The following is an 11,939-nucleotide window of genomic DNA, read 5'->3' as shown; positions in this document are numbered from 1 at the left end:
AATTTTTTCGTATATCCTTGCAAACACTACCCTTCTAATACACACAGCATGGTTTCAAAATGTCTAAAATATTAGTTATAAAATATCAAAATTCTGTCGTTCTGTGATTACGCATTACCTCATGTTGTTCTAAACTCACAAGACTTAACAAATTAAGTTAACCCGCTCGACGTTTACAAACAGAATAAATGAAAAGGATAAAATTAATCTTGACAAACTAAACTATATATCAGGTCTAAGCCTTACGCATTCGATGATAGATCACCGGTTTTCAATGGAAAGCTTGTATTTGCTCATTTGTGTAAGCAGTACACATCAAAAGATACATAATAAAAATGCGCTATGTACCAGATTCATCATGACAATGCCTCACAAACATAATTACTGCTGAAATCTGTGTTTAGTTAAAAAGGCAAGGGTCCACTGCACAACGTCCCACAGAGCAGTTCTGGTCCAACAAAACGTACCTCTCTTCCCTAAAATCTGGGAAGAAGAATATTTAAGTAAAAAAAATGATAAGATAAATCATTCAGATAAGTTTTGATTACTAATAAGTACTGCTAAGAACTTTATTTGGACAAATAGTGTCCCGTCCTTACAAACCGTAAGATGTCCAGGAACGTTACTCTGTCCCCATGTATGATACTGCTCTGCATCCCGACCGAGATCCTGACTGACCAGGGTACCCCCTTCATGTCTAATGGCTGACCTCTGCTGGCTGCTGAAGGTAAAACAGTTGAGGACGACGGCGTACCGTCCTCAAACCGACGAGCTAGTGGAGCTATTCAGCCAATTGCTCAAGCAGGTGCTGCGACATGTGGTAGCGGAGGACAGGCGGGATTGGGACCTCAACTGGCTTTACACCCTTCAAATGACACATAATAACAGTTGTCATAAAAAAGCATAAAACCACCTTCATATTCATCTTAAACAATATCAAGATATGATATAGTCATATGTGTTGTAATGTGATATAGCGATAAGTGTTACTTTTTTTGTCACAGCTGCACCTCAAGAGAGAGAGAGAGAGAGAACAAAGAAAAATGTTTAGCATCATTTTGTTGTAAACATGCGTGACTTTCTTCTATGAAGAAAAAAAATGTATGTACAGTGAAAGAACCTTTAATTGATGTTTGCGAGAATGACACTGTGCACCCTCTATATATGTTAGATATAATATATAATAATGATCCTTAAAACAAAACCAGTTTATTTTATAAGCAAGTCAGAGTCAAGTTTTAAATAGGAAAAATATCGAATCTCTTTGTTCATTTTTGAGCAAGACTCTAATGGTCTAATCAGATTCCATGATCTATGCTAAGCTGCAGCTAAAATTGCTACCCAGAGATCAGAAAAAAGCTAAAACCCAATTGTTTAACTCTAGTTGAGTTGGAAAATGAGTCTACTTTTTAAAAAGTAGCATTTTAAACTGACTTAAACCCAAAGAATACAAACCTTGGTGCGATTGGACACACTCTTCTTAATCGCTGCTAAGCTGTTACCAATGTTTCCTGTTTTTCATTGTAATTATAAATGCAACTGGAAGTCCATGGCCACAGTCATCTCTTAAAACAAGTGCACAGAGTGGAAAGTTATATTGGTTGATGCAATGAGTGCTGTCTAAAAATACAATGTTCTTTCCATGTAGATTCTCTCTCATGTTGGATGTCTGAAATGTGAATGATGATCATGTGAAAAGAGCTGGATAAAAATGACACTGCTCTTGAGTGACTGGTTAGTAATTAGACAGCAATAATAGCATCAACTTTATCCAAATGGCTTTGGCGTACCAAGCATGTGCGCATATTCTCAATGTCCTTTGGAGTACGGACGGTTGTTCAGGTCTGTGTGTCCACGAGATCTGGACCATTTATGGGCTTCCAGTAGAATGGCTTGATCCCCAATGAGATCCACTCTTCAGTTAAATCGACCGAATCAGGAAACACTGACTGAAAGTGTCCTTCTTTTTTGCATTGTGCTCTTTGTTTGTGCGTTGTACAGTGACTTTGTGGTTCAGCCAATCATCTTCAACTTTAAATGAAGTGTGTAAGCCATGCATCCTGAGGTCTTGTTACTGCCATCACATTATTATGATTATTAATATCTGTCTTATTTTTCATGTGCTGTAATGAGTGATGTTCCCAATGTTTCATAAAATATTATTATTATTATTATTAACATTTTTGAAATTGGAAATGTCCCTGGAACAACACAATACATTTCATATAATAATAATAATAATAATAATTATAATGCTTATAGATCATGGGGACATCACTGCTCATGAAATATAAGACAAACAATAATTATTTATTGCATTCTGATATAATTATTATTATATTATTATATGAAATATCTTGTGTTGTTCCAGGACAGCATAATATTTATGTAGACCCAGTGAAATTATTCCCTTATAGCTCATGAAATCAATTATGTATTTAATTAATATTATTTTTGTTGTTGTTATACAGTGATTACTGAACTGAATTACTGTTTGTCTAATATGTCATGAACAATAACAAATAATGTCGCTGGCTCAACACAAGATATTTCACGTTATTATTACTTTTGTTATTTATTCATTTAAATACAGTGATCAATTGCTATTCGTAATATATTTCATAAAGTATAATTATATACTAGTCTTGCCCCGGTGAGAGATTTATGCCAGAATGGTAAACGAAAACTTGAGAAGAGTAAGTTAAAACTCTGGAAGGGCATTTGTAAGTAAAGATTAGCAAATGAAAGATAAGAAAACAGTAGTATAACCTGTCCGTATTTTTTTCCAATATATATTTTTTTTATTAAATTATCAAATAACCTTACAATAATCCCATTTCAGGAATAATTTTATTATATGCACGCACAAAAGTTAAAAGTTAAATAAAAAAACACATAATGAGTAAATACACCTTTCCCAGCCTCTTAGTATATAATACAGTGACATTCAAAATAGTTTTAATTTACAATACATTAAATTCAAATAAGGAATAGAATTGATCTTGAGGTAAAATAAAAGAAAGGGTCCCAAATCTTGTGAAATTGTCTGTTACGTTTTGACGAAAGATTGGGGTCTTGCTTAGAGCCCTGATTAGCTCTGATTAAGAGAAAAATCCAATTAAATTTGGCAAGTGGTTAACTAATCCTGAGCCACTCCCCATCATACGAGTATAAATAGGCAACAGTTGTAACTACTCATCAGGTTTTGCTGAGGAGCTAAAAACTAGTCCCTGGCTCCCAGCAATGGTTTGAGGTTGTGGCAAGGGGGCATAACATCTTCGTTCCCTCTATCAGGAACAGTTACATATGTAACCGAAACGTTCCCTATCTGTCAATTACTAGTAATTATGTTGTAACGACAGACTGGGGTACATGGAAAACCTCACAACCTAAATCCCATCACAACCTTGCCAGGCAACGCATGTCAACAAATGCTATGCAAAATCCCACCCCAGAGCAATATCACTGACCTTGGTGCCTGTACTCACCACAAGTGAGTACATCACTACTGGAGAAGCCAAAATGCTGTTCCTGAGATTCTTTAGAGAAGGTTTCCTAAGAGAAGTTTTCTTAAGAGAAGGGATTTTGACCTTAAACCAGAGACCGCTGAACTCTGATATTTGTTGTTACAGTTTGGGGGAATCAAAGAGGAAGCAAGCCTTCTGAAAAAAGGACACTGCGGAGACCACATCCTACCAAAAGGAGGTGACAGGGAAACACTGATGTGGACTGACTCTGGTCTGGTGGTCTGGTGCAGTGCAACATAGAAGCTTAGCCTCTGCAACAGGTCCTACCAAAGGAAGGAGAGGAATAAACTGATAGCAGAGACAGACAGTGGAGACTGTCAAAGGGAAAACACATGTTTACAGAAGGGGAAACCTTACCGTGGAAATATACACACATGTGATTACCAGTAGCTAATCAGCAAGATGGAGACTAAGCCAAGTACGAGGGCTGACCGTACTTGGTCTGACGGCCAGGGGTGCTGAAGGATACTCAACCAGGGTTTGCTGTATGAGGAACTTACTGGAAGAGGAATAGGTGCTTGCATCCCTAAATAAGGAATGGCACAGCAAGCATGACAGTGGTCAGTGCTTCCCACCAACTACCTGTTACCCAGCACAAGGAAGAAACTGGCTCAACATGGAGACTCATAAATGTTTCAGTGGCAACACTGTCCTGCCTCCGAGGAACTCAGGCAGTTCAGCATCAACTGAGCGCGTTCTTCTGAAAGTTGTGCTGTCATATTTACTGAGTCTAACTCCAGAAGGAACAACCACCCCAAGAGGACACAGTCAAAGGGCATTTTTAAAAACAACTGTGTTCTGAAATTGCTCTTTTCGTGAAACACCCAGGGCAATCGCTGATGAACAGGAACACCCTGATCGTGTTGTAATGCCACCAGGAACAACTTCTGTCTCCAACTTTTCCTCATTTGTAGCAGAGAGCTTTTGCTTGGCAGTCATGCAAAAACGCTCGGCTCTGAAGCAAAAAGCCGAAAAGTGGTTACACCTGTTGCCTATTTATACCCGTGTGATAGAGAGTGGGTCAGGATTAGTTAAGCAACTGCCAAATTTCATTGACGTTTTCTTAATCAGAGCTAATCATTGCTCCAAGCAAGACCCCAGTCTGTCATCATGACATAACTCATATTGACTGACAGATAGGGAACGGTTTCATTCCAACTGCAGAGTAGATATCAATTCTTTAAGCCATAGTTTGTCAACGGGAGCATTAGCCTTTTTCCAGAACAGTAATAACAATTTTTTATAAACTTCTCATAAAAATGCTGTTTAGATCACACTGGAACACACATTCACCCGGAGGCTGCTGTTATGACATCTATGATTCTACAACAACAAAATACAAATAAATAAATAAAATTAGTTCAAAACTACTTAAGAACACATTTGAGATCAATATTTTCAATACCAGTACCAAAAAGTCTTAATTACAACAATTAAGACATAAGTATAGAAACGGGCAAATTACCAACTGTTAAAATATATTTATTACAATGTTTTCTAGAATCGTGTTATTGTAGATACGTACCTCTTAGCTCCAATCCCACTTGCACAGAGTCGAGCAAATACATGCATGTAGGACAAGGTGATCAGAAACTGTGTAAGGGAACAAGAAAAACAGAGACTATGAAAAGTGCATATAGGCAATGAGGGGATCATATTTATGATGATTACCTCTTCCTCATGCCAGTTAAAACGGGTTGTCCTGAAATGCTCAGCGACAGTTTTAAAAGCAAATAAATCTCTTGAAGATCTATAATACCCAACCAATCCATCCTCAACAACAACTTCTGGAAAGAAATGCCGATTGATGGTTTCAATCGTTCCTTCAATTTTATCTCTAGCCTGTAAGATAACAATTCATGTGTCATTAATGTCATTAAGGATCTTCAAGCAACACAATTTGAATTTAACCCAAAGCTCAAGTTATTCAAGTTATGGAATAATAGAAGACCTTTCTTGTCAAGCTCAATATCTGGTTTATTTGGTAACAAGTATTGAGCTTGAGATATTAAATGATAATTAGTGATATTAGTTGTAATAAATAAATAAACTGCAAACCTTGTCAAGAGCTTCATATTTTCTGATCAGAACTTGTCTCCTGCCTGCATCAGTTTCTGTTCTTATTTGGAGCATCAAAATTTTGAATGTGACTTCGTGGTTAGATGTTAAATCCGTTAACACCAACATCTGCGCTTTAATCGTCTGTCGGATTGTTTGAGGGTGTTTTCAAAAACTCACTGATTGGACGCTTACCAATTGTCTAGAAGAAAGTTGGAGTTAAAACATCAAACAGACCCTAATACGGATTCAAATCTGAGAGTATTCCGGATAAATCTTGTGTTGGTGACAATTACGAGAAAACCGAATTGAATTTATAGACAGTGTTGTTATTACCATATCCCCAAATTGACAGGGGCAAGATTTCTGCATCTTGTTCTGAAGATAATCGAACTGATCCTGGAATGTAACTTTATCAAGGTTTTCCTGAAAGATAAGTATTATTTTTTTATTTAATATAATTCCGTAGTGGATAAAATCATGCTAAAACAAACCTTTTCACTGTAGTGCATCCAAACGGCTGAGAATTCATCAGAGAGATATGTCTGCCTCTTAGTGTCTTTATAACATGCGTAACCTTTATCTCCTGGTTTAGTGGAAGTCACAGCATACACTAGAAGCACAGTTAATAAGTTATTCACTGATTGCTGAATTATAACTAGATCACCTGCTACTTGGCTATATAGTTGAACCATAAGCCCTGTTGTAAATATATGAAAATTATTGTTATGATTTAACTCTCCTGTTGCATTTGGGGTCAAATTGACCTCTAAGCAGCTTTGACATCTTCCATCCCAGCATATAAGATGAGGTTACTGTAAATCCTCTTTCTTACCATGAATATTGTTGGGGAGTTGGGTGAACATTGAGCCAGAATAACAGGATTCCATGTATATCACCATCTGCACCACATACAAGAACAGAAGCGGTGAAACTTAAAAACCACAAATAGGAGGAAACCCCCTTTAGATCTTTTGAGAACAGAATCCATGTATGTTTGGATTTAAAACATTATATTCGTATTTACCTTTGAGAACTTCCTATCCCTCGCCATTTCCTTGATAGTTTCAATGAGATCAGAAGCATAAAGCTGCAGGAAAAGGGCTTCAACTTTAGCCATTTTATTCACGAACTTATCTATTTAAAATTTTAATTATGGCATATCACAATGTCGAAGTCTTAAAGAACTCCATGTTTTGAAAATATACAAATGAATAATTGCCTTAATTCTTGCTTTGACATTGACAAAAGCGCAAAACTTACGGAGCTGTTGTTAGGAAAGCAAAACAGGCTTGGAGCTCCGTGATCTGTCATATAGATGAATATTGTGTCTTTTCTTCCACTGCATGGGAAAAAAAGAAAATTATCTCATTATCTTCTGTTCACATTCATATTTGTATCTGAGCTGCAATATGACACATTGAGTTATAACACGCTGAGACCTTGTAATGACTTTTGGATTTCTCTTTTCACAGCATGTCTATTGCCTTTGAGAGCAGCCAGGAAGTTTTCAGGCGTCACATCCTGTAAGACGGCCGGTGTTGTGTTTAATGCACAGGATGAAATCATATCCAAGTTTTGCGTCTGACAGAAAGAATATTACCTTTCCAGTATAATCTTTCGGAACCCCGGATACACATTCGGTCCGTTGGGCTTATTGATAATGTTTCGCGATAAGGGTTTCTGTAAAGGAAGCGTTATGTGGGACATTTATTTCTGACCCCAATAGTTGAAAACGATATTACGTGATGGGAAAACTTATGAGATTGTTCCATTGAAATGCATCAGCAATAAGCCACATGACTTCAAAAATATGCCTCTTACTTATCATTATAAGCGATATCATCATACATCATCACCACAATCTGATCATCGGGAATCCCATTCTGATGCATCATATGATAAACATGACAGACGTTGGCCTGAAAGAGAACAATAGCATCACGTGATTTGTGATCAAAACAACCCAGCATAGGTTCATTTATAACCTAACCCTTTCTTTTATCCAAACGATCATTCATCTAGCCGTTTTAAGAACATATCTGATAGAGCATGTTGCTAAACCACAGGCCTAATGCTAAACGAAACTGCATTTAAAAATGTATATTTAATAAATCCATAAATCCCGTAAGACACAAACCTGGTGCCTGTAATCGTTCCATCCCTTGGAACCAGCTACAAGCATTACCCACTGTTTTCCGCTTTCCATTTCAAGAGCGAAACCTAAAAAATGTTTTTGGTAACATAATGTATCAATTCACAATTTCCATGCAATTTAGTTAAAGAACAGACGTATTGTTATGGATTGTCAGACGGCCCTGAGAGATGCCTGCCTCTGAGAGATTTTAACTAACATAATTTGTATAGATTATTAACATTGGCACATTAAGTGTATGAACCAAAAACGCACCATTTCGTGTCTTCCCCTTTAATGCAAATGAGCTGGTGCTCCAGGAAGAGGCGGAGCTTCGAGAGCTCGAGCTCCAGTGCAAGCCTTTGCAAATAAACACTCCGTTCTCAGTACAAGTCTTTTATCTTTACAGAAAAACTCACACGGTTTAAAAGTAAATCGTCTGATTGGGTTGGTGAAAAAAGTTAATTTTACATAATAGGTCCCATTTAAATTTTGTTTCAAGGGCGACAATTAATGAGCATACCTTTAAAATACTGTATAGTGGGACTAAATACACTTTGAACAGTATTAGCTCCTAAAGGACCTCCCAATAACGTCTCCTAAACCTTGAAAGAACTCCACATCATGACCATCTCTGAACATTCTTGGAACATCTTGGCTACCAGCTGGTATGTTTTGAGAATGTTTTGGAAATGTTACAGTTCTAGCGGGTTATGCAGTGTATGTAAAGAGGTCTAAATATTCAAAAGTCAACAGTCAAGAAGCCTTTAGAGCGTTAAATATAAATGGGTTCGAACAGTATTTTGCAAAATGATCGTTTGTATTATGCTTGCCTCAAAAAGTTCTTACTATTATAAAAGAGCATTGCTATTAATGAATATAATCATTATAAATGCATTTATTAATATCTACTAATTAATAATTAAAGTCTACAATTATATTCAAGTGGGATGATAAAATATTTGCATGTGATTGTAAAAGGACAGCTTAAATTTATTAAAACCTATAACAGACACACAAGGATTCACTTTCATAAGCATGAATAAGAAAACTTACTTGATGATGATTTGGTTTTAAATGTCTGGTAAGATCTAACCAGTCTGTGATGTGCTGCTTACTGACAAAGAGAGGGTGTGTATCTATATATACATACTGTATATTAGACTAAAAATAGTTTTAGAATCATAAAGCATGCCCTACGCAAATGAACAGCGTTTCCTGTAAACAGAGGCTGTTCTTGAAAGTCAGTCGCTTCTTTGTATGACTCATTTCAGGTCTTGGAGTCTCTGCTGATGAGCCAATCAGGTGTCCGATTAAGGAGACATAATAAACATGCAGTGTTGAGGGCTTTGTGGTTGGGAACCAATTTATTTGGATGAACGTTGTAATTTCTTGTATAAACCATTCAGCAGAATTATACTGATTACATTACAATAAACTGAAACCAAAAGCATAATTTAAAAAAAATTTATTTGTTAATAGTTTTATCCTCCCAAAAATAGCCCTTAAACTCAAAGTTGTTATGTGTTTTATGTATTTCACTGGCATGATCAAAAGAAACAACAATACAGTTTCTTTGCTAAAGTGAAACAGGACTTTCTGCAGTTAACAAATTAAAAGTGAAAGTACACAGTACTGTCAGGGAATCACCTCGGTCTCCACCAACCACGCTATTTTGGGGATTTTTTTGCTTTAGAGCAATGATCCTTAAATCCGGACGTTGAGATCCATTTTCCTGAAGAGTTTAGCTAAGCCTAATCAAACACACCGGAGCATGCTAATCAGTGTCTTCAGGATCATCAGAAAAATCACAGGTAGGTGAGTTTTTATGAGGTTGGAGCTAAACTCTGACATAACGGTGTTTAAAATTGAACTGGAAATTAAAGGCTGAGCATCTGGCCAGAAGAGAACTGACCCCAACTGAGCCTGGTTTCTCCCAAGGTTTTGTTTTCACAATTCTGTATGGATGTGGTTTTGCTTCCTTGCTTCTGTTGCCTCTGGCTTGCTTAATCTGGGACACTTAATTTCTAGCAATCATCATTGATTTGATGAGAGAGACCATCTCTGCATTTAACAACGAATTGTTTAATTTCATCATTATACATCCCTATCATTCTATTCACCTTTCTGATACCGTTTAGCCCTTTTATGCAGTCTGTATTGTGAAAAGTGCTATATAAAAAATTGATTGATTGAGATGAATTTGATTCATCTTTTAAACTTTTTTTACAGAGGAGATGTGGACATTTACAAGTCTGTGGCTTGTGCTAATATTTGCTCTCTCCTCCTTTGCTTTCTAGATTTGTATTGCATTTCACCCATATTTGTGTTGCATATTCACACACATAAACCGAGCAGTTTAAGTTCATGAGGCTTTGGTGTGTTTTATCAGCACTGATCCCTTACACATCACACATTCACAAATAAAAGTAAAGGTCCCTTCACGCATAGATAACCTTGTTTTGCCCATAAGTATGCCATATAAATCTTTTTCTAAGTTTATAGCACTATAATCAGACAATCTACTTATACTGAAAAGAAAGTTAGTTATTGTCAACAGAATGTTCATAAGGACCATCAAATAAAGTGTTAGAGATTACTTAGCTCGTTTCAAGTGAAATGTCCACATAAAGATGATTTTCAGTAGAAAAGTTAAAATCTTGATTAGATGTTTAGATATTTTGACTGGAAACAAGAAAATCTAGGCTAGTAAAGAATGTTTTTGCAGTGTAGTGAACAAGCACGCACAGATCGTTTTTTTGATGCTTCACCCGTGGAACAGGTGGGGTTTCACCTCAGTCGTGGTATTGAGGGCGCAAGTGAGTGCTGGTCATTCACTCCCACCAGCTATAATCTGGACTCTCTAACCATTAGGTTACTGCCCCAATAGCTAGTCACTGTTGTGAACACTAATATAGTTATTTTCATAGTTTTCGTCAACTGGTGTGAATGCTAAAATAGTTATCATCATAGTTATTGTTCCCTGGTGTGAATGGTTATATTTTTCGGTGTGAACAGACAAGTAGTTAACTCACAGTGTTTCTTTGTTATATTCCTGGTTCTTATGCCACACTGCTAATGGGGAGCAGCTGGGTCCGATCAGCCTGTGATGAGTGTGGCCAGGTGCTCCTCGTTGGTTTCCAGGGCGACGCTGATGTCGGTTCGGGACGCTCGTCACTATATATATATATATATATATATATATATATATATATATATTAATAACATCAAAAGGATTGAAACACAAATCAAGTTTCAACACAATGTAGTACCTATTAAACAAAAAAAGGAACCTTTAGAAACTATCAGAGAAGAAACTGCACAAAAAGAGCCTGAATACAAACTGTTACGACCCCACGTAGGTCTAGGGGTACTGGGGTATAACATTTAAAAAGACAGACAGAACGCGTGTACAGTGTGCCAGACAAAGAAAACACAGAAACCTAAAGTGCTAAAGCGGTGCTAAAGCAAAGAAAATAAATCAAAAACAGCCTTCAGCTACTTAATTTCCCATAAGCTATCTGTCAACAGAAATATATGAAAAAATGTTTTCAGCGTCCGAGACGCCTAACTAACTATACTCGTTTAGCCAAAACAAGAGTACATAGGGTGTACGCGCCCCTAACCTAATGTACTATACAATGGCAGATTCCTACGTGTTGTATTGTATGTCAAGTGACATTCTTACCTGTCCACTTCTCCCCGGCCTCATAACACATAACGCATGATGGTTTACAGTATGAAGGGGAAAAGGGAACGAAAAACAATACACACGGTGGCAAGTAACACAATCTAAACAAATACAATACACAATGATAGCAAGTAGCGAGTACAAACAGCAACAGATCTGGTGTTACAAAGGCAGAAATCTCTGAAGCTTGTGGAGTCAATGGCACCTGCCAGTAACCTTTCAGCAAATCTAATTTAGTGTCAAAATGGGCAGCCCGAGGTTGTCAATACAATCATCCATACGGGGAAGGGGAAAGTAATCAGGTACTGTCACAGCGTTAACCTTACGGTAAGTTTATGTACAAGAACACACAGAGAACTCCACGGACTACAACTGTGAGTGGCTAGATTATTTTCAACAAGGTATTTTACTTCTTTTCTCATAACAGCTTGCTTTTCTGGGTTAATGCGGTAAGCGTGTTGTTTAATAGGGGTAGAATTATTGACATTTATATCATGTTGTAACACTGAGGTCTGCGTAGGGGTGTCAT

At 37.0% G+C, this 11,939-nt stretch overlaps 2 protein-coding genes and 1 long non-coding RNA gene across 3 annotated transcripts; all 3 read right to left on the bottom strand.

The window, feature by feature from the left end:
• Window positions 1-4,385: 4,385 nt before the first annotated feature.
• Window positions 4,386-5,741, bottom strand: LOC122331679 (legumain-like). Its single transcript, XM_043229184.1, has 4 exons — window positions 5,586-5,741; window positions 5,199-5,369; window positions 5,053-5,120; window positions 4,386-4,850 (listed from the first exon to the last, which is right to left on the bottom strand). Exons 1-4 carry the CDS (start codon window positions 5,712-5,714, stop codon window positions 4,817-4,819), a joined length of 402 nt encoding a protein of 133 aa, XP_043085119.1. The 5' UTR covers window positions 5,715-5,741; the 3' UTR covers window positions 4,386-4,816.
• Window positions 5,722-7,215, bottom strand: LOC122331441 (legumain-like). The gene is made up of 8 exons (XM_043228902.1): window positions 7,189-7,215; window positions 7,028-7,109; window positions 6,849-6,927; window positions 6,613-6,675; window positions 6,421-6,487; window positions 6,080-6,198; window positions 5,922-6,011; window positions 5,722-5,787 (listed from the first exon to the last, which is right to left on the bottom strand). Exons 3-8 carry the CDS (start codon window positions 6,897-6,899, stop codon window positions 5,722-5,724), a joined length of 456 nt encoding a protein of 151 aa, XP_043084837.1. The 5' UTR covers window positions 6,900-6,927; window positions 7,028-7,109; window positions 7,189-7,215.
• A 37-nt stretch (window positions 7,216-7,252) lies between these two features.
• Window positions 7,253-8,923, bottom strand: LOC122331684. The gene is made up of 4 exons (XR_006248265.1): window positions 8,776-8,923; window positions 7,726-7,808; window positions 7,410-7,507; window positions 7,253-7,268 (listed from the first exon to the last, which is right to left on the bottom strand). It is a non-coding gene; the product is annotated as an uncharacterized LOC122331684 (long non-coding RNA).
• Window positions 8,924-11,939: the final 3,016 nt, after the last annotated feature.

This window comes from Puntigrus tetrazona, unplaced genomic scaffold (genome assembly GCF_018831695.1).
Source record: "Puntigrus tetrazona isolate hp1 unplaced genomic scaffold, ASM1883169v1 S000000001, whole genome shotgun sequence".
Lineage (NCBI taxonomy): Eukaryota > Metazoa > Chordata > Actinopteri > Cypriniformes > Cyprinidae > Puntigrus > Puntigrus tetrazona.
The sequence above is the reverse complement of the archived record's forward strand: the minus strand, read 5'-3'. Positions and strand labels throughout refer to the sequence as shown.

Excerpts from the sequence above, each read along its gene's own strand:
- LOC122331679 (XM_043229184.1), bottom strand. The coding sequence starts at position 5,714 with ATGTTGGTGTTAACGGATTTAACATCTAACCACGAAGTCACATTCAAA. Across the intron at positions 5,370-5,585 it reads AATATGAAGCTCTTGACAAG|GCTAGAGATAAAATTGAAGG; the intron begins GTTTGCAGTTTA and ends GTTATCTTACAG. Across the intron at positions 4,851-5,052 it reads AGTGGGATTGGAGCTAAGAG|AATCATAGATGTCATAACAG; the intron begins GTACGTATCTAC and ends TTGTTGTTGTAG.
- LOC122331441 (XM_043228902.1), bottom strand. The coding sequence starts at position 6,899 with ATGACAGATCACGGAGCTCCAAGCCTGTTTTGCTTTCCTAACAACAGC. Across the intron at positions 6,012-6,079 it reads GGATGCACTACAGTGAAAAG|GAAAACCTTGATAAAGTTAC; the intron begins GTTTGTTTTAGC and ends CTTATCTTTCAG. Across the intron at positions 5,788-5,921 it reads CCTGTCAATTTGGGGATATG|ACAATTGGTAAGCGTCCAAT; the intron begins GTAATAACAACA and ends ACTTTCTTCTAG.